The sequence below is a fragment of the Drosophila elegans genome, unplaced genomic scaffold, assembly GCF_018152505.1.
Source record: "Drosophila elegans isolate 14027-0461.03 unplaced genomic scaffold, ASM1815250v1 contig_814, whole genome shotgun sequence".
Lineage (NCBI taxonomy): Eukaryota > Metazoa > Arthropoda > Insecta > Diptera > Drosophilidae > Drosophila > Drosophila elegans.
In genome coordinates, this window is record NW_024546167.1 from 19861258 (window position 1) to 19881537 (window position 20280).

A 20280-nucleotide genomic window follows, 5' to 3' on the forward strand; every position below is an offset into this window, starting at 1 on the left:
AGGCCTTGGGAACCACGTGATAAGCCAAGACCAGAAGACCAGAAGTGCCTAGAGTGAGTGGGGCGTTCCCATGTGTATTTGACCCGTGATATTGCCCAGATTTCCGAACAGAACCCATTTCCCCACGACAACAGAACCAGAAACAATGGCATAAGGCAGCTCTCAACCCGTTGAATGCAATATCAGCAATCTGTGTTTTAAATGGGGGCGTCAAGTCGCACCAAAAAACTACCGATCAAAGCCACTCACAGCCACCAGAATCCAACGAGCCACAGGCACCACTCCATCGAAACATAATTGGTCCCATGGGGCACCTACTTTATCGCCCCGGAATGTTCGTTTTTAATTGTCCCCCTTTTTTTTGTCGTTATACAATTTGCTCAAACTGTTGCTGTTTGCTGGAATTTTACACAATATTTTATCGTGAAAATAAAAGAGCAACACTTACCGAGAAAACACTTAGCGTTAACTGGTGTGTGTTATCGAGTGTGAGTGAGTGGTTTGCCCAGAGCCAATCGGCATCGACATCGACATCGACATCGAAAGGGCCTGGGAAGTGGGTCGATATAACGCCCACTCCCCCTAGTTTGTGTGGGGCTCCACTTGAAAAGACAACCGCCATACCACCCAACCACCCAGCACCTAAAATCCAATTTCCTAACGAGCCATCATCGAATGACTCCAATGCAGCTAATGCCAGAGGCACATTTTTCTTCAGTCCCCATTTCAAGCACACTTGAAAATTGTTTATCAAAGACTTTGGATATTTGGTTGGTTGGGAAATAAAAAAAGCAAGTGTTTTATTTAAGGAAAGTTGTAGTAAATATTCGGTTAAATTTTCATGGTTTTAATTATGCTATAATTAGAAATAATATGTTTCATAGAAATCTAAAAATATTGAAATTATAAGTTTTATACTTGTAGCGTTAGGAAGAACATTGATATAAATTTAATTAATAATGACAATAATAATGAAAAGAAAACCTTCCTTTCTTACTACGTAAAAGATGTACAGAAATTTTGTTGAAGATTTTAATGTAGAACATAAAAGAAAATCACAAAAGAAAGTTTTACATTGACTAAAATTACAATAGAAAAAAAAATCAAAAAAGCAAAAGCCACAACTTTGTTAATTTTGCCCTGATCGACTGGAAATTCTTAAGATATTATGCATTCACATAACACCATATTTTAAAAACCTACGTCCTTCCTTCTAGACAAACATGAAATAATTGAAAATCAAAATTGTAAGAATTTAATAGTCTTTGGACAATTTCTCTGAGTGCATTTCTGGGCAGGGCCAGGCACTTCAAATTACTGCCACTAATCTGGTGGTCATGTCAGCCGGACCCGGTGAAACCAGCGACCAGAACCCAATGGCCAATCCCCAATCCACAGCCAAAAACCAGCGACCGACGACCGCAGCTCAAAGTGCAAAGTGCACTTGACAGACACCCAGCTGCAGCAGCTGCCAAATGTATCCGTATCTGTATCGGTATCTGTAAATGTATCTGTATCTGTATCTCTGGGCGAGTGTTCTTGGGATCCCTTGGCTGTATTTCGACTGGCAATTGCATTTATTATCGTTTCACATGGCTTGCGGTTCAATTAACGCTTACTACTGTCCATTATCGCTGTGTTTTGAGGGCGTGTTTCCGCATCGCCATCGCAATTCAATTGTCCAGTCGAATATCTTGAGGCCCTTTTGCAATCAAATCTAAGACAGTTGACTATTGCTAACACTTGTATTGATTTCAAAATGCATAATTAAATCCCGAGCAATTTACCATTTTGGATAAACGCTTAATTAGTAGTAATTAGATAAAGATCGATTCCATTATTTTAAAATCTTGATTGAACTAATTTTTATAAAATATTGTATTTTTTAATACATAATATTATTAAATTAAAAACTTTAACTGATCGAAAATATATTACTTTTAGTTAAATTCATAATGAACCAGTTGACTTACAATTCAAAGTATTGTTGACAGTAATTTATGATTTTGGGTACAAGCTCAATCAGAAGTGATTTTATAAATATCAATATATATACATTTTATTGAGAAGGGATCATATAAAGATAAGTTCAATGATTTAATAGTTAGTTTTAACTCTTTATTACCAGATATTTAAAATGTTTTATGATTGACCAATTGAAACATAAAAATGAAATGATTAATTTGAATTAAATGGTATCTAAGTGCATGCAATATTTATGCATTTTGTAGCATACTTTTGAGGAGTAGCGAGTTTTAAAGGCAGATGGTTGGCAGCGCGATTAATAATGACTAGGCTTAGTGATTTCACCAAACCGTTGCCTACTTTTTTGCGACCAACGAGGGTTCATCCTATGGTTGACAGCGCGGACCCAAAACACTTGGAGACGCTAACGCGTTTGTTGCTGCACCACCTTGCCGTTTTCAAAAATTCGAAAACAATACAAATATTGGCAAAAATAAATCAAAAAACTGGCATTCAAATCTTGAAACTAACCCTTATACAAAACAAGAAATTTAATATTTTTAAATCAGACAACAAATAATTTGTTAGTTTTACATAACAGTATTAATATTATGTAAGCCTTTTTTAAAAAATTTAAGTTTAATTAAATCGCTTAAAAAATCAACACTAAATATAAGACTGTAATTTGAATGCAAAATCTTAGAACATTAAACCACAAAGCTAAGGAGGTATGCCTTTTTAAAATCTGATTTCTGAGAGAGAAGTTATGCAATTAAAGGAACTAGGTTTAGGTCATTTTTCGACAAACATCCATTTTTGGGAAAAATTGAAAGGGGTACCATCATCAAAATTTCAAGAAAATCGACCCGAAATCACAAACCAACATTTAAACGCAGATTTATGGGAAACTAATCCAAAAACCTCCAGAATTAAGTCTTCTCCAAATCGGATGTCTGTAAGAAAAGTTATGGAATTAAATGTGCTGGTCTTGGTTCACTTTTCTGCAAGGCTTTTTTTTATTTAAATTTCATTAAATCGCTTAGAAAATTAACACAAAATACAAGACTGAAATTTGAATACAGAATCTTAGAACATTAAACCACAAAGCTAAGGAGGCATGCCTTTTTAAAATCTGATTTCTGAGAGAGAAGTTATGCAATTAAAGGTTCTAGGTTTAGGTCATTTTTCGACAAACATCCATTTTTGGGAAAAATTGAAAGGGGTACCATCATCAAAATTTCAAGAAAATCGACCCGAAACTACATGCAAACCTTTAAATGCAGATTTATGGGAAACTAATCCAAAAACCGTCAGAATTAAGTCTTTTTCAAATCGGATAACTGTAAGACAAGTTATGGAATTAAATGTGCTGGTCTTGGTTCACTTTTCTGCAAGGCTTTTTTTTAATTTAAATTTCATTAAATCGCTTAGAAAATCAACACAAAATACAAGACTGAAATTTGAATACAGAATCTTAGAACATTAAACCACAAAGCTAAGGAGGCATGCCTTTTTAAAATCTGATTTCTGAGAGAGAAGTTATGCAATTAAAGGTTCTAGGTTTAGGTCATTTTTCGACAAACATCCATTTTTGGGAAAAATTGAAAGGGGTACCATCATCAAAATTTCAAGAAAATCGACCCGAAATCACAAACCAACATTTAAACGCAGATTTATGGGAAACGAATCCAAAAACCTCCAGAATTAAGTCTTCTCCAAATCGGATGTCTGTAAGAAAAGTTATGGAATTAAATGTGCTGCTTTTGGTTTAATCAAGACAAACTACAAGACTATAGTTTGAATTTTGAATAGTAAACTATTTTGGCCATAACAATAAATTGATAGTCCAAATATGAAAAAACATCATCAATCATTTTTTCCTGAAAAAGTTTCCATCCCAAAAGTATGCAACAGTAAAAGCATTCTGTAAACGAAAGTTAACTCTTGTTTAGCTTACACCATCGATATACGGTACTTGCACTATCGATAGCAGTTCCAATTGGGAAGCCGAGCAAGTGCATTGTTTGGGAACTGCACTCTCCAATCAGAAACCACAACAAACACTTTGATTAACTAAAAGTAAGCAATGCTATTGAATGTGCTCTGCTCAATGGCAGATAAGGTTATCGGATGTGAGAGTTGGGTAACCGATTCATTCGGTGGAAAAGTACGGAACGATGACCACGTCGTTGAGCAGCGGAGTGTTGATTGGAATTCTATGGATTCTGGGCATGCCCCAGCGGTTATATGCTGGTAATGTTCTGGCCGTTTATCCGCACTTTGGTTTCAGCCACTTTAAAGTGGTGATGCCCATACTAAATGAGCTGGCGAATCGTGGACATGACATCACTGTGATCTCGTATGTGAAGAATCCACAGGCACATGGCTATCCCAACTACGAGGAACTATTGATATCGGCACCTGGCGAGGATCAGTCGAGTACTACGATCAATTTGGTTCCCCTGACGGAAAATACACCCACAAGATCACTGTTTGTACTCATTCGGGAGTACATAGCCCTGCATGATGAGGGTCAGGAGACCTGTGAGCACCTCTTCGCCAGTGGACACATTGAAAAGGTCTTGGAAAGACACAAAATTAAGCCCTACGATCTGCTACTAACCGAATATTTCAATTCCGATTGCCAACTGGCCTTGGCCAAGTTAATGGAGCTGCCAATTATTGGCCTTAGTACTTGTGCTCTGATGCCCTACTACTATGATCGCATTGATCTGCCCGATACGCCAGCCTTTATCCAGTCGGAATTTGTGGGTTTTGCCGGGCAACTGAAATGGCATGAGCGTTTACTTAACTTTATGCAAGCCAAACTATTAAAGTTCCTCTACAAATACCACTCGAATGCAGCTGACAATGAGTTGATACGAAAGTATCTCGGTGTGAAAATAGATGTGGAGCAAGTAGCTCGCACCCAAACTGCTTTTATTTTCGGAAATCAACATTATTCGCTGATGGGCAGTCGTCCACAATCACTGCAGTTTGTGGAAATTGGCGGAGTTCATATAACTAAGCAGGCAGAAAAGGAATTGCCAGAGAACATCACTAACTTTCTCAGTCAATCAAGCGAGGGAGTTATCTTCATAAGCTGGGGATCCATGGTTCGGGCCTCAAGCATCGATGAAGATAAACTTAAAGCCATACTGGAAGTTCTCCAAAATCAGCCCTTAAAGGTCATTTGGAAATGGGAGGCAGATGAGGCTCCAAAAACAGACCCCTCAAAATTCCTATTTATCAAATGGGCTCCACAGTTGGCCGTTCTTTGTGAGTAATGACTATGGTTTTTTAATTTATTAAATTTATTTATAATTACAAAAACAAGGGACCGAATTTGAAAACCAAAAAAACTATATTTATTATTGTCTACTAATTACATAAAAATCAGCCAAATTCGTTTACAAAATAACCAAAAATTCCAGCAGACCTAACTGGTTTATTAACACATAAACCGGTTAAGGGCTATTTGAATTTTAAGTTCTCAAATCCAATTCTATTTTAGGTCATCCCAAAGTAAAGTTGTTCTGGAGTCATGGTGGTTTACTTGGAACTACGGAATCTGTGCATTGCGGCAAGCCCATGCTAGTCACTCCAATTTATGGAGACCAATTTCTAAATGCATTTTCTGTGCAAAATCGTGGAATGGGTCTTAAGTTGGATTATGAAGATATCACCATAGCAAACCTTAGGAAAGCTTTTACTGAGCTGAGAAAAGAAAGGTAGATCTTAGATACATTTGTTATAAACAAAGCTCTTTAAATTAAATGCCATTATTTTTCAGTTACATCCAACGTTCTCTCCAGATCTCCAAGATCTTTAATCAACGTCAGAATACTCCCCTCGAATTGGCCATTTGGTCTGTGGAACATGTGATCCAAAATGGTTTAGTTTCTGCCAAACTTCTGCAATCGCCAGGCATTGAACTTAATGGATTTATCTACCACTCACTGGATAGTATAGCTCTGATTTTGATCCCCATAGTTTTTCTGATCATAATCTTGAGCTACTTTTGCAGCAGATACCCAGCTACATCGGCCAAACAGAAACTTGGCAAAAAGCCAAAGAGATCTTAAGAGCCTCACGAGTCTACTACTAAATTACTTGACAATTTTGTTGTAACAATAAATATATATATATATTAAGCATAGTTTAAGCGGATTTTCAGTAGCGCAGACGTTGCATGCAGTCCCTGCGACACTCCTCGTAGGTCAGGAAATTATTCTCAGTGGAGGCACAGCCCGTGTAGTAGAAGCTCTCACAGTTTCCCGTCTTTTTGTTGTACGCATATCGCAATTGGCGTCCTCGGCACAAGCCAGGTGCCTTGGGCTGTCTGCAGGCTGGAAAAATTACAAAATGAGATTCAGTTTTTAAGTTTTAAAATAAATAATAATATAAAATGTTTAAAAAAGAATATATTTTTCGTTTTTCTATAATAAAACTAGGATTAATTTGACATTGTCGTGGGTAGTCACATATCACGCCATTTAAATAAATTTAAAATGTGCCGAACTTTCGACTCGTAGGTTTAACCTTGACAAATTAAATTGTTTAAAAAATATTTGTTTTTAATTTTATAATCTTTTCCAAGATGATTTTTGTTCTACTTTATATATCACATATGGTTTTAAAATCAATTAAAAACGTGTCTGAACTATGCAATCGTAATTTAATCCTTGACAAATGAAACTAATAAAGTTTTTAAAGAAATTTAAATGGTATCTGGGTTTTGAAATCAATTAAAATGGTGTATAACCTTGCCACTCATTATTTATTCCTTAAAAAATTAAAAAAAAAAAATTTTAAAAAAAAATATTTTTTTTATATATTTCACTAATAATTTCCAAGATGAGTTTGATTCTACTTTTTTTCGCTGCAGCATATCTTGGTTTTAGATTAAATTATAGGAATACTGAAACTTTCCACTCGTAAGTTAGTATTTAATTTTATTTTAATTTTAACTCACCTATGACCTGTTCGATTTGATCGTGCGTATGATTTTCCAAGCTCGGAAGCCCCAAGGCGATTCCCACGGCCAAAAGCAAAATAAGCCAAAGTTGCCTCCAGCTCGAAGTCAAGGCCATTATGATCAATTCATAAATATATAGTAAACAAGACGTACAAATTCCGGAGTATATAACCACTTTCGGTTTTTTTTTGGCTATGGAGCTTCAGTTTTCCGTTGCGATCTGCACTAACGTCGGGCACAGAATGTTCTCATTTAATGTGTCTTGCATTTTGACAGATGTTTCTCAGCTTTCTCTGTCTGACGAATTCGTTTCTTCTTCCGTTTGGCACGTAGTTGGGTTTTGGTTCTTTGTTTTTTGGCCAACTTTGTTTCCATTTCAGCGTTTCCTCTTTTTATTGCATATTTTCCACTGCACTTTTCAAGCATCGAGTGAAAACGTGTGCCAAAGAGAATCACCAATATAGGAAGTACCTTGGTTAAGGTCAATTTGAGTGGTGTTACACATTGTGCATTTCGTTTTGCACTTAAATAAATTACAATATGTTCTTTGAATGACGTAATGTTAGGTACTCCATTTTATCTAATCTATAAATAATTTAAACGATAAAAATCAAATAAAAAAGAACACAAATTCATCGCAAAAATTTGTTTATTCAATGTCTAACTGATTTACTTAAAAAAGACAATTAAAAAGGGCGTATTTTTCGTAAAAATAATAGACATGATTGCTACAGACTAATGAAATATAGAAGAGAGGCTAGATAGAAATTTAACAAATGATTTTTTTTTAAACGGTGAATGACGGAAGATCTTGGTCAGATGTTGCTTTTAAAAATGTTCTTACAGACTATAAGGCAACCCGATTTGTATTTGTATGCAGTTTCGTGCGTGCTTTGATACATTAACAATGATGTTTAATAATTATGTTAATAATATTTAATAGATACAAATAGAAATAGAATTTATACAATGCACATGGCTAACAGAGCTCTACCTACAACTTACATCATACAATTCCAAACGAACTAGACGGTACATATCCTCATTACAAAATAATAGTTATAAACTCGTTAATAAATTCATTGCGTTGCACATCATGGGGGGGTATATATATATATAACACATCATAAATCTAAAATCTAAAAGGGCTAAGACGATGGATAATTGTGCTTTTTTTGTGTCGGCCCTTGGCCTTGCGACTGCTACCTTTCTTTTCTTAGTGTTTTTTGGCAGCTTTTCGATGCGTTGCTGCTGACTGTTTGCTGTTGGCTTTGGCGTACATATGGCGCACTTTAGATCAATTTCTCCTCCTTTGTTTGTCTTCTCCTCCGGTATTCTGTGTTCTGTAGCAGAAGCGTTTAGAGAGCATCGATCGTCTAGGAAACGAGGCCTAAAAGTCCTTGTCCCATCCGGTAACATCATCTGGTGGAGGACCCTCCGGATCGGGTGGATAATCATCAAAGTTCGTGGTATCCACCACGCTTTTCACGGCCGGCTTAATGGGCGGTTCCAGAGTGCAGTTTTGCAGACCCCACCAGTAGAAGCCATCAAACCATCTGTTTGGGGTGAAAAAGATCAACAAATTAGTTTGAATTTAATATTCTTTTAGGGGAAATCTTTCTTACTTGTGCTTCTGTATCTCGCTAATTCCCCCACGCTGGTAGCCCAAACGCTCGGCAGGATTATCCCTACACAGCTTCTTAATCAGATTGCTGGCGTTACGCGTGATATTCCTGGGGAATTCAATGGCATCGATGCCCTTAAGTATGATGTTGTAGGTGCGCATGGGATCCGAACCCGTAAATGGAGGGGTACCTAGAATTATAAATTAACGAGATTATTATTGGTAATTATATGAAGTAATTTATAGTTTTTCTACAATTGAAACTGATTAGGGCCTTTGGTGCCACCAGACTTAACTAAAGATATCAGATTACAACTAATTCAATGGAGATAAATGTTAATGGTGTTATTCAACTGAAACTGACGATGCGTTGATTATATGTTATAAGTGTACTTTTATACATTTTGGTGGATATAGCGAATATAGTTAATTTTGGTGCACAAAAAATGTATTCGAAAGACCAACAGATTTTATTTGAAGTTCTAGGCGTTGCGCAATGATCTCAAAATTTCCGTAAAAATTACTCATACGACACGTAGGCCAGTTTGTATTTTGTGGAGAGAAATCTTTTAGTTTTTAATTTAATTTAATATTTTATCTAAGCGCTACAAGCATAAACTTATTGTTAAGGCACTGGTCATTAACATAAGTAAGAGTCCCAACAAGGAGATTAACAAAACAACCGTGCGTATACTTGATAAATTCAAACGCCATACGCATCGGCTTTCAGATTTATCAAGCATACGCACTGTGGTTTTGTAAATAATAAATTTTATAAATTTGCATGTATAAGCGGGTGAAAGGAAGACCTTCAAAAAGCCATACAAATTTGGAGCACCCTATTGTACATATAGATATGTGTATCAAATACAAATCTTCTCTAGGTAATTATTTCCTCTACATTTTCCCCTCACTCACCGGTAAGCAGCTCGAACATGAGCACTCCCAGCGACCAGTAATCCGCACTGATGTCGTGACCCCGGTTGAGAATCACCTCCGGAGCCACATACTCCGGGGTGCCGCAGAAAGTCCACGTTTTCCTGCCCGTCTGCAGTTTCTTGGCAAAGCCAAAGTCCACGAGCTTCACATATCCGCGTTCGTTTAGCAGCAGGTTCTCCGGTTTCAGATCTCGATAGATGATGTTCCGCGAGTGCAGGTAGTCAAAGGCCTCCACCACACACGCTGTGTAGAAGCGGGTGGTGCTGTCATCGAAGTTGCCCTTGTCCCGCAGGATCGTCCAGAGTTCGCCGCCCAGACAGCTTTCCATCAGCATGTACAGGTACTTCTTGTCCTTGAAGGTCTTGAACAGTTTCACAATGAACTGGCAGTTGGCCTCGCCCATGATCTCCTTTTCGGACATGATATGCTGCTGCTGTCGCGTCTCCACAATCTGTGACTTCTTCATCTGCTTGAGGGCAAAGGACCTGGAGCCATCGCCATTGGCTTGCACCAGTTCCACGCGACCAAAGCCACCCACTCCCAGAGTGGCGATAACGCGCAGATCGGTGAGGTTGATGTCCCGGAATTCCTCGTTGATCCTAGAAAATCAATTAGACGGTTAGGTACTCGATTCGAAATAAAAGGTTTATAATCAAGATGAGTTAAAGAAGCCATAAAAGAATGTGATTCAACAAGTCAATATACAAAATATTAAACATCCATAACCGCTTAACAAATTTAACATTTAACAATATTAATATTTCACTTGAATTGAATTTATGTTGAGAAATTTTTATACATGTTCTTGAACAAGATAAAATAATTTGATTCGACATGTCAATATAAACAAAATAAAAATACCAATGAGTTCTTAACAAATTAACATTACAGCTTCATCACAAAAAACTAATAAAAATATGCCTAGATGTCAATCTTCTCATATATAGAGTTCAATTATTTCGTCTTCAAGACTTTACATTAATCAACATTTCAATCAAATATAATTTTTATTAAGGATGTTAGGTTATATTTATACAAATGCTACTAAACTACTAGTGAAAATCAAATTATCACTTAGCACTTAATTATTCACAAAAAACTAACATTTCGTTTAAAACAAATTTCAATTAGTCACTTAAAACTCAATAAATATTTTTTAATTCAAGATTTGTTTAGCAACTACTTGTTAAAGTCAAATTAATTAAGATTATTTTGTATTGCGATCACTTGAATATCAATTAATTATAGTTGAAAGCACTTAAACTGTTTAAATAATTTTTGAGTAACTACTAGTTAGAGTCAAAATATTTCGTCATCGTGATCACTGGACTATCAAATAATTATACAACTCGACATGTGTAAATAGGTTTTTTTTGTCGATTTCGAGCTAGTTCATTGACCTTCATTATAGGTTGTCTCAATTCCTCATTGCTAATCTTGATTCATGTTTTGCTTTTAATTATACGCTTACTTTCTGCGCTCCATGGCTCCCTCGTCGTCGTAGCGATGCTTGATCTCGTCCAGATTGGAAATCAACTGATTGAAGGTCTCGCGATCGATGACCAGACAACTGACGCCATCCGCCGATTCGCAAATAATATTCGCCGTGCGCAGATCATCGCTATGGAAATAATTAGTTTTAATTAGTTCGGGATTTACGATGAAGAGTTTGCAGTGTATAACTTACCCCTGGAGAGCCTTTTCTCCAAAGAAATCACCTTTGCCCAGCATGCGTATGAACTTCTCCTCCTGAGTGTCCTGCTGTTTGATCGTCACTCGCACTTTGCCCTTTGAAATGATGAAGAAGGTATCTCCTCTGGCACCTTGGCGCACAATATAATCGCCTCGCTGGTAGTGCGTCTCCTCCAAAACATCGGAGATCTTGATGAGCGTGTCATCCGCCAGGTCTTTGAAGATGGGCACACTGTGCGTAAGATAAGAAATTCGAAAAAATTGTTAGTTTCAGTCGAGATAATCTCCATCGCAGGCCATAGAAAGTGGTGTAATTAGTGGCCGAGCCAAGTTCGATCTAGATAAAAAAAGGCAAAATTCCACAGTAATGGGAATCGGAATCTATTGCTGACCTACATCGATTTTCAAGCTGAAAGTTGCACCTGAACTCCTCCCATTATGTTTGAAACTCCCCTCTGGCTTTGAGTTGTTTTTTTCACTCTGCACAGCACATATCTTTTATTTTTACACTCAAAAAAATTTGGAAACTATTACAAGTTTAAGAGATAGCCAACTTCTATCAAATCAAATAAATTTGCCTTGCGTTTACAAAATTAAAAATAAATTCTCAATTTAAATTGCATTAGAATATGTTCTATAACTTTATTTTTAAACAATAAGTGTGCTTCCTATTTATTTATTTTTGCTGGAAAATATTGAAAATGTTGATTAAAATTACAAAATTACGCTCTAAAGTACAATATTTTAAAGGGGTAGCTAACATGTATCTTCAATTTCCGTTGTTTCTTACTAATCAAAGAAATATTCATCTTGTTTCAAGGAAAAGCTCAATATAAATATCATTAAAATTCAATTGAATTTTAACAATTTATTTAGATTAATTTATCAGATATTCTGTATAATAAAAAAATATCAAAAGTAATTTGCTTTTAAATCCATATACCATAATCTAGTATAGCCGAGGAAAAATTTAACACGCTCTAGTATTTTTAAAAGGGAAAACTCAATGTAAATATCAGTTTAACAGATATTCTGTTTATAAAAAAATCTTCATTTAGGTTTAGTTAATTTCTTTTTCAACTTCACTGACTTTTCTTCGACTGTACACCACGATAATCGAACCTCAACTCCTCCCTATTCTGTTTTTCCCGCTGGCTAGCATTTTTTTAGTGAATGGTGCACACATGTGTCTTAAATCTATAGCTTAAGTTGCAGTTGCAGCTGGCTGTATCTGTATCTGAATCTTTCATCATCGTCATCATCATCAGCAGCCCATTGCACTTTCATTTTCTAACCGCTTTTTGTCCGCTACTTCTTGAATCTGGAATAGGCAACGAGTGCATGGTCGAGACCTCAATTATGGTTTTTAGCAGTTTTTACCACAACGACGAAGACCAATTAAACGCGATTAATTTTGCCGGTCACTATCTGCAGCAGAAGGAGCAACTGGAGGAGAGACTGGAGGCTGTTGGCCAAAAACTGGTTACCACGGCCATTTGAAAAGAAATTTCTATGCGTTCGTTGGCCGTTGGCTGAAGTGAGTTTTCAGTTTTCTGTTTACAGTTTTCTGTTTAAGTTTCAGTTTGAGTTTGCTGTTTGAGCCATTGCACGTCATATGGACGCCCATGACCATGACGATGACGAGATGGCCATAATGTTGCATTCGATCTGAAGAGATGCCGTGGAGAAAGTTAACTTACTTTAATCGAAAACCTTGCACACACAATTCGACAGCGGGAAAAAATCCTTAAGCCAAGCGATTTTATACATTTGCCATTATAAACTAATGACCATACACGATGCTGCTCTGCGGAATTGATATAATTAAGTGCAAATGAACATTAATTACGCCCAAATTGCAAATAACCAGTCGGCACCATCTCGCCATCTCACCATCTCGCCCCAGGCGCAGATGCTCATTAAAATGCACATTAAATAGCCGATTGGCAATGGGGAAGTCTGCGTTTCAAGTGGCTATGGGGTATGCCTTTTGGCCAAAAAGGAAAGCTAGTAGTGGCTACTCACCTCTTGAGGAAGTCGCTGTACTCCGCCTGTCGAATGAGCCCCGTTCGCATCATGATGGTCTGGAAGCACTGGCGCTCGATGGCCCACAAATTGCACTCGGTGATCGCGGTGATGGTCGCCGTCCTCTGGCAATTGTACAGGATGGCCAGCTCGCCAAGAACCTTTGCTCCCGAAAGGGTCGAAAGGTATTTGCCCTCACGGGAAACCTCCACGCGGCCATCTGGGTAGCAAAGAAATATATCAAATTAGTAGGGGTAAATACGGAAAGTGTACAAGAAATACACCCCTTCATTCTAACTAAGCTGATGCATTGAGCAAAAATAATACAACTTTTATTATAAATGATTTCTAATCTTGGAAAATTCATGAAACTTCTCAAATCATGTTTTCAAAGCCTTTTATTAGTCTTACTAATTTAGAAACAAATTCTTTATTTTAGCTAACAGTACTGTAAAATAAATTTATGGTCCTTAAACTAAGACTTTATATTATTCAACTTCTGACTAAATTATTGAAGAACAGTGAAACATATATAATAGGTATGGGTTGTTATGTTCACGATCATGATTTCTGATTTTAAAAAAGACTTAAGCCTTTAAAAAACCACTTAAAAATTATATATATATATATATATATCTTAAAATTAAACAGGTTTATATTTAAAATAACGATTCAAGGTATATAGATTCAAAGATTCAATTCTTCTAATGAATTTTCTTCATAATCCACCACACAACCCTTACCCTTCTCTGGTTCCTCTTCGTCCTGTCCCCCAGAGGACTGCTCCTTGAGGTTCCCAGTCCTTCGTCGTCGGGCATATGTGTGCACGGGGACGATGAGACGAGGACGTGGGATGCAGAATCCCTCGGCGTTGAGATCCTTGGAGCTGCCATTACTGCTGGCAGCGGGTGAGATTTCTTGCTGACTCTTTGGATGAGTGTCCTTCTGGTCCTCCTGCAGTTTGAGTGCCTTGATGGCCTGCTCCAGGCTATGGCGTCTCAGCGAAGCAGTGGAGTCCCTAGGCCTAGCTATACTTCTAGCAAAAGTGGTGGACTGGTTGGGCATGCGAATGGTGGCATATCGCTGGACAGAGGTCTGCGATCTACTGAGTGGTTTGGACACCACCCTTTTTGGTGGCTCAGGTGGCGGCTCTCTGGGTGGTGGGGCCATCAATCTCTGTGGTTGCTGGCAGATCACTACCTGATCTTGGGAATCCTCGGCAGCGGAGGAGAATGTGGAGTAGGCGGATGAGGAACTATTGCTGAGATTTTGGGGTTTCTTAGTGGGTGACCTCAAGGTGACATAACTGGGCGGTTGCGACATCGTTTGCGAGCGACGCAGTGAAGGCGGTTTCACCGACAACTGTTGACGTGGTCGCGGAACTCTAGCTCGCTCCGTGGGATCCAAAACATAGTGATTGACTGCCGGCGCTGGCTTAACACCATCCAGCTTTTCTTTTTCCTCTGTGGACTCCACCATTTCATCCTGATCCTCGGCTATCCAGCCATTATGCATTTCCCCCTGCTGATGGTGCTGCAATGCCGATGGTCTGTAACCATTTAGTTCCTTAATCGTGCTCACTATATGTCTGTCCCGCGATTGTTGCTCCAATTGTCTTATGTTCTCCAGTGCCATTTGGTATTTGCTTAGGGCGGATATCCCCTCGATGAGGAAACTACTACTACCCGCCGTACTGTTTTGTCTGCTCAACTTTGAGTTGGTGGCCGGATTGTTTGGATTTGCAGCCCTTAGCCAGTTGGCCTCGTAGATGGCACCCATTGCACTTGTGCCCTCCAGCGAAAGACTCGCATCGACGGCTTTGCCCGGATAATGTTTGATTTTCATTACGAAAGGAGAAAATTTCACTTGACCAGCTGCAGCTACGTGCTTTGTTTTTTTTTTTTTTTGTCTTTAGTTTATGTTTTTGTTTTTTGTTTTCTTCGGTTGTTTCTTTTCGGGAGTCTTTTGCATAACCCAAGCTTAAGCGTTGAAATTTCGCGCACGGAATATTTGACGAGTCACGGGGAATGGTTGGATTTTCAGGCCTGTGATGGTGCCAACAAAAATGTATTTGTTATTTATATTGCAAAAGAGCCACACACACACAAAATTGGTGGCTCTTTTGCTTGCTGGTTTTTTAAGTTGCTGTTTCTGTTTCTGTTTATGCCGTTGTTGTCGATGTTGTAAACTTTCCATGTTTTTGCGACTTGCCTTACGTTTGTGCATTGATTTTGTTTATGACCAGTTAATCTACCAACTTTGACAAGCCCTCTGGCAACAGTGCTGAGCAGAAAAATAGTAGTTATACAAAAAAAAAATACATTTAAAAAAAAGTTGTATTTTACTTTTTACAGAATATAAATAAATAAATAAATATTAACTTCTGTATTCTGTAAAATACAATCAAAACTATAAAGCACTACTAGCTTTTTAAATAGTTTTTCCTACATTTATTATTTGTTTTTTTCCACTACGGCTTAAAAACCCACAATTTATGCCGGATTTGGCTAATTAGCCAAAAATATACGATAGCAATTAGCTCAAGTTGATAATTAATTTCGGGGCAATTGGTAAGAGCGTGTGAATGAGTGAGTCGCGACTTACTTTCCACCTCTTCCACTTGCAAATGCATCGAAAGCTTAATCATCGACAAATTAGCCAATTGTGAATGAAAGTGGGCGACGGGGTTTCAAAGGGGAAGTGACAATTGGCGATATTGCCAAAGGTAAACAATAAAGGCGTTTAACGAAAAACCGAATATATGACGTAGTGTCCGACCTAGAGAAACCAAAAATAAATCAAGTGACCATCGGTGCTGGGCTCGAAAAATGGAGCGTGACTCTGAATTGGAAGGGAGTTGTTAACTACGAGGGATTTCCAAACTATTGTGCATCAATTTACGCTAATTGATCGCACAAACTGACGCAAGTGATCTTGAAAGTCAGCTAAATGTGTTTTTGATGACTCAGTTATTAGGGGTGTGTATAGTAAAATTGAATAAAATCTGCGGGTAAATATTTGTTTACAGGAGAGCTTAGTTATTATTTAATGAGCACATGGGATGGGCATGCTTGACTAGAAAAAATGTGCAAAGTAAATTAGAAAGTCTGGCATATTTTAACATCGTGGGTTGAATAACTTTTATATTAGCAGAGACAGGTTTTTTAAAAATGTTTGGAAATGGAATTTATAATTACTGGTAATAAAAATTCCCAGTTAGATATCTTTATAATTTTAACAACACAAGAAAATCAGAAGCTTTTTCAGAAAAACAAGATCACATTTCAAGAAAATTCTCTGGAAATAAACTTCCCCATAAATAAAATGATATTGCTTAGTATATAAAATCCAGACAATGTGGTTCCTTACCACACACAACAACACATTTGCGATCCAATTGAAAACGCTCAATTGTCACGACTACGCACAATCGGAAACGGTGAGTAAATGACTAAACAAACTGCACAAACACCGGCGACGAGCAACAATTACCAGCGGCGAAACACAAATGCCAAACAATGATCATTTTTAGCGCCTTGAACATGATCAATTAATCAGTAAACAAAAGACCGACGCGTCGGTGTTGTTGAACTATTCTCGTAACTAATAGCAAATGAATTACCTGCCTGGCGGCACACAGATTTTTATTTGCGTAAGAGCGGCGGGTGAGATAAATCGAGAAACCCGAGAACTGAACTTATTATCACTACGTGGTTTTCCATGTGAGAACAACTCGTGCCTCGGCTTTTTTTTTTTTAAGTGATAAGGGTAAACAACAAAACAACTGGCAGAGATTGCTGGTCAAAAAAAAATTTCCATATAGTTACAGGGCAAGTTTTTCCAAATACAACATCGGTACTAAAAAAAAATTTGTAAATATAAGTATTTCGTACTCAACGTTAATATATTGTATGTATTTCGCTTTGAATATATTTTAAATACGGAAATTTTACATTTTTTGTAAAAATTTAAACATGTTTATTTATTATGATTTATTTAAATCAAATAGCACAAATTTTAAAGCTGATACTTAAAATATAAAATCAAATATTTTAATATTAAATCAAACACTTTTATATGCATTCTCTTTAATATTATGATTTTATATTTTATTTTAATGATGGATCTTATATTCATAGTTTCCATTCCACAATTTTTTTACCATTTTAGAGACTGCTGGCCAAAAACAAAAATTTCCCTATGGTTAATGGGCAAGTTTTCCCAAATACAAGTGTGGAAAGCCAAGTTTGGGGTTCGGCGGGTTCACCGGGGTCGAGGTTTGCTGGCGTTTTTAAAATGCGGAAATCCGTCAAGCACAGTTGAGCACCCAAACAAAACAAAAAAAAAACACAGAAATTAAAGAAGAAAAAATGTGTACAAATTGAAACTGCAGACATTTTGCAATTTTTTGCCCAGAGAGACTGGCTTTGGGCTTAATGGTTGTTGGATGTTGAGTGTTGGCAAGGTCAGCCAGTGTCTGATTCGCCGATTTGAATACAATCGCAATGCTGGGGAAACAAGAATTCGCTTAAAACAACTTTGCTTTTGCACTGGGGAAAAAGCGTTTCATTAATAGTCGGATAATGGCTCACTTATCACTTTGTTAACTACAAATGGAGGCTAATCGTAGGAACAAATCAATTTTCATTTGAAATCAATCGTACTTATGGGAAAATATGTTGATTGTTTTTAATAGTATACAGTTGTAGTGCGGAGACATATTTATCAGAAGAATAATTAAAAAAAAAAACTTTTTTGTATCACTTTTAAATGATTTAAAATGTATGATCTATTTTAAATGATTTTTAGTTTTATTTTTTTCTTAGGAAAGTCACATTCGTTCTTCAAAAAAATTATTTAAACATGTATTTATTTGCAAATTTAATTTATCTTTTTAAAAGTTTTTTAATTTTTTTTTTAGTTCATTCTTCAGAAAAATGATCAAAAACCTACACTACTTAAAACCTTTTAATCTCCTTTTAACAATATATATATAATGTATTAATCACTTTTTATGATTTTATAGTTTTAATTTTTCTTTGCGAAATAAATCAATGGAACTTATTCATTTTTTTCCTGCGAGTTTCTGTATTTTTGAGGCCGCTATTTATAGAAGTTAACGGATCTCCAGAGCAGAGGTTTGGAAGCCTCGATTAAGTCAAAGTTAGTCACAGACTTTGTCTTGTATGCCAAGGGCAGCGTGGATTCATTTTCAGATTCAGATCGAGTCCGAGTCCAAGTCGTTTTTGGTTTTGCATGACAGCTCGTAATTATACACACAAACAACTTGGTTTATTTTTTTTGGTCCGCCCTTTTGACTGACAATTAAGACAAGAAAAAACCTCCATTGGCTTAGTCACTCTTTTTGGATTATTTCTACCTTTTTGCCAAAACATGACCGCATTTTGGCACACACACACCTTCGCGTTCGCTTGTAAATCATCACAATAAATATTTATGGTCATATCTCAGCTGATGTCTCGCAGTTGTTTGTCTATGCTAATGAAAGTCGCTTATAAAGAAAGTTATAAAAACTGGATGACAGAGGGAGGAAAGATCAGAGGGAAGAATTATCTTTTGTGTGTACAATTTAGATTGTAGTCAAGCAAGATCGAACCTTATTCCGGCAATCTCCCAGCCAGCAGCTCTCTTTGTTTTGCAAATATATTGTAATTAAAAACGGCGTCAAAGCTGACAAACAAGATTCTGATGTGATTTATAAGGTTTTCTGCAGCAAGCTCGAGTTACTGATTAGATTGAACGATTGTTGGGGAATGCCCCAGAGAATCTCAAACCAACACTTTCTTATTATTCCATTTTCAGTAGAAAAAAAGTCTTGGAAACTATGTTTCTTGATAGCCTTCCATCATTAACTTTCGATTAATCACTATTAAAAAGCTTTTGGGCACCAATTTCTTGACAGAAAAAAAGCACATAATGCATTTAAAATATCAAAACAGGATTTTGAGTAATAATAAGCAAATTCATTCTTGTTTTTTTAAACAAAATAGGAAAACGTACAAAATGCCTTTGAATTCTTCAACTCTTTAATAAATTAGCCAATTTTTAGTTACACTTGCTTAAGATCATTTTGAAACTGAGATCAATTAGACAGTTTGCCTTTGAATTATTTTACATTTTAATGGTTTTATAAATTTAAAGAAAATGAAATTGAGCACAACAACATTATCCAATGTTCCCCTTAAGTAGCTACAAATTTGGTTCCACATGTTTGAGGTCAATTACTTATGGTAAAATGCCAAAAATCCAAGAAAACCCATCTTGAAGTAGCTACCGAATTTGTTCCACTTGTTTGAGATCAATTAGAAACCGCTTCGAAACACTATAATTTTGACCAATTCAAACCCAAATTTCCCAATGATCTTGTGATCTAGCTTTTCGTCTATTACCCCATCGCATTCGAGCGCCCAAGCGAAGCCAGTTCATTTGGCATGTCAAAAGGCGAATGCAAAACTCGTTGGTTGGTTGGTTGGTTACTTAAAAGTGAGAGTGCCCCTTCTCGGTTTCGAACCCGGCATCTCCGTGTTCCGGACCGGTCTTGGGTCTGAATCTGAGTCTAAGTCACAGTCTATGTCTAAGTCTGATTCCGCAGCTAACTAGCTTAGGTTAAGGGAAATGACAAAAGAAGTCAATTGACAGGTGGAGACCCGGTTCCAGGGCATGACACTAGCCTCTCCCTCGCTATGATCATTATCATTTTGATTAGGATTTCACACGATTTCTAAATTTTTGGGTTTTTTGTTTTGTTTTATGTTTCTAGCTGGATTTAATTTAATTATTGCACATTCTTCCGCATTTCAAGTGAATTTCTTTTAGTTTTTGGGGCCATATCAGATTCTCTGTGCGATTTATATTCTCACATTCTTGCACGATCAAATCGGAGAACTGACATTTGGCATTATACGGTTTTACCTTTATAATATCTGTATTTCTACACCATTATTGTCGATTTTTTTATTTTATTTTCTGTTTTTTTTTTCGGACCAATGACCGAGACATATTACAAATACAGCAATAAAAACAACAGCAACAACAA

The 20280-nt window shown here is 36.8% G+C and overlaps 3 protein-coding genes across 5 annotated transcripts in view; 1 reads left to right on the forward strand and 2 right to left on the reverse strand.

Moving 5' to 3' along the window:
- The first annotated feature begins 3972 nt into the window (after window positions 1–3972).
- On the forward strand, window positions 3973–6388 carry LOC108134767 (UDP-glucosyltransferase 2). Its single transcript, XM_017255213.2, has 3 exons — window positions 3973–5244; window positions 5480–5696; window positions 5759–6388. The coding sequence occupies exons 1-3, from the start codon at window positions 4143–4145 to the stop codon at window positions 6048–6050; spliced, it is 1611 nt and encodes a 536-aa protein (XP_017110702.1). The 5' UTR covers window positions 3973–4142; the 3' UTR covers window positions 6051–6388.
- On the reverse strand, window positions 6086–7219 carry LOC108134768 (kappaPI-actitoxin-Avd3d). Its single transcript, XM_017255214.2, has 2 exons — window positions 6941–7219; window positions 6086–6314 (listed from the first exon to the last, which is right to left on the reverse strand). Exons 1-2 carry the CDS (start codon window positions 7056–7058, stop codon window positions 6139–6141), a joined length of 294 nt encoding a protein of 97 aa, XP_017110703.1. The 5' UTR covers window positions 7059–7219; the 3' UTR covers window positions 6086–6138.
- A 355-nt stretch (window positions 7220–7574) lies between these two features.
- LOC108134714 (cGMP-dependent protein kinase, isozyme 2 forms cD4/T1/T3A/T3B) overlaps window positions 7575–20280 on the reverse strand; it is a 41156-nt gene continuing 28450 nt past the window's right edge. For 2 of the 3 annotated variants that reach the window (XM_017255112.2, XM_017255113.2), the window contains 6 exons: window positions 13224–13443; window positions 11194–11430; window positions 10978–11127; window positions 9486–10105; window positions 8569–8758; window positions 7575–8499 (listed from right to left, as the gene is read on the reverse strand). In XM_017255112.2, coding sequence (XP_017110601.1) covers window positions 8334–8499; window positions 8569–8758; window positions 9486–10105; window positions 10978–11127; window positions 11194–11430; window positions 13224–13443 — 1583 coding nt within the window. In that variant the 3' untranslated portion in view covers window positions 7575–8333. Of the gene's footprint in view, window positions 8500–8568; window positions 8759–9485; window positions 10106–10977; window positions 11128–11193; window positions 11431–13223; window positions 13444–13966; window positions 15269–20280 lie in introns of all 3 variants that reach the window. The other variant, XM_017255114.2, reaches the window with a different exon arrangement.

Coding starts and splice junctions, on each gene's coding strand:
- LOC108134767 (XM_017255213.2), top strand. CDS start 4,143: ATGACCACGTCGTTGAGCAGCGGAGTGTTGATTGGAATTCTATGGATT. Junction 5,245..5,479: donor TCCACAGTTGGCCGTTCTTT/GTGAGTAATGAC, acceptor ATTCTATTTTAG/GTCATCCCAAAGTAAAGTTG. Junction 5,697..5,758: donor ACTGAGCTGAGAAAAGAAAG/GTAGATCTTAGA, acceptor ATTATTTTTCAG/TTACATCCAACGTTCTCTCC.
- LOC108134768 (XM_017255214.2), bottom strand. CDS start 7,058: ATGGCCTTGACTTCGAGCTGGAGGCAACTTTGGCTTATTTTGCTTTTG. Junction 6,315..6,940: donor TCAAATCGAACAGGTCATAG/GTGAGTTAAAAT, acceptor TAATTTTTCCAG/CCTGCAGACAGCCCAAGGCA.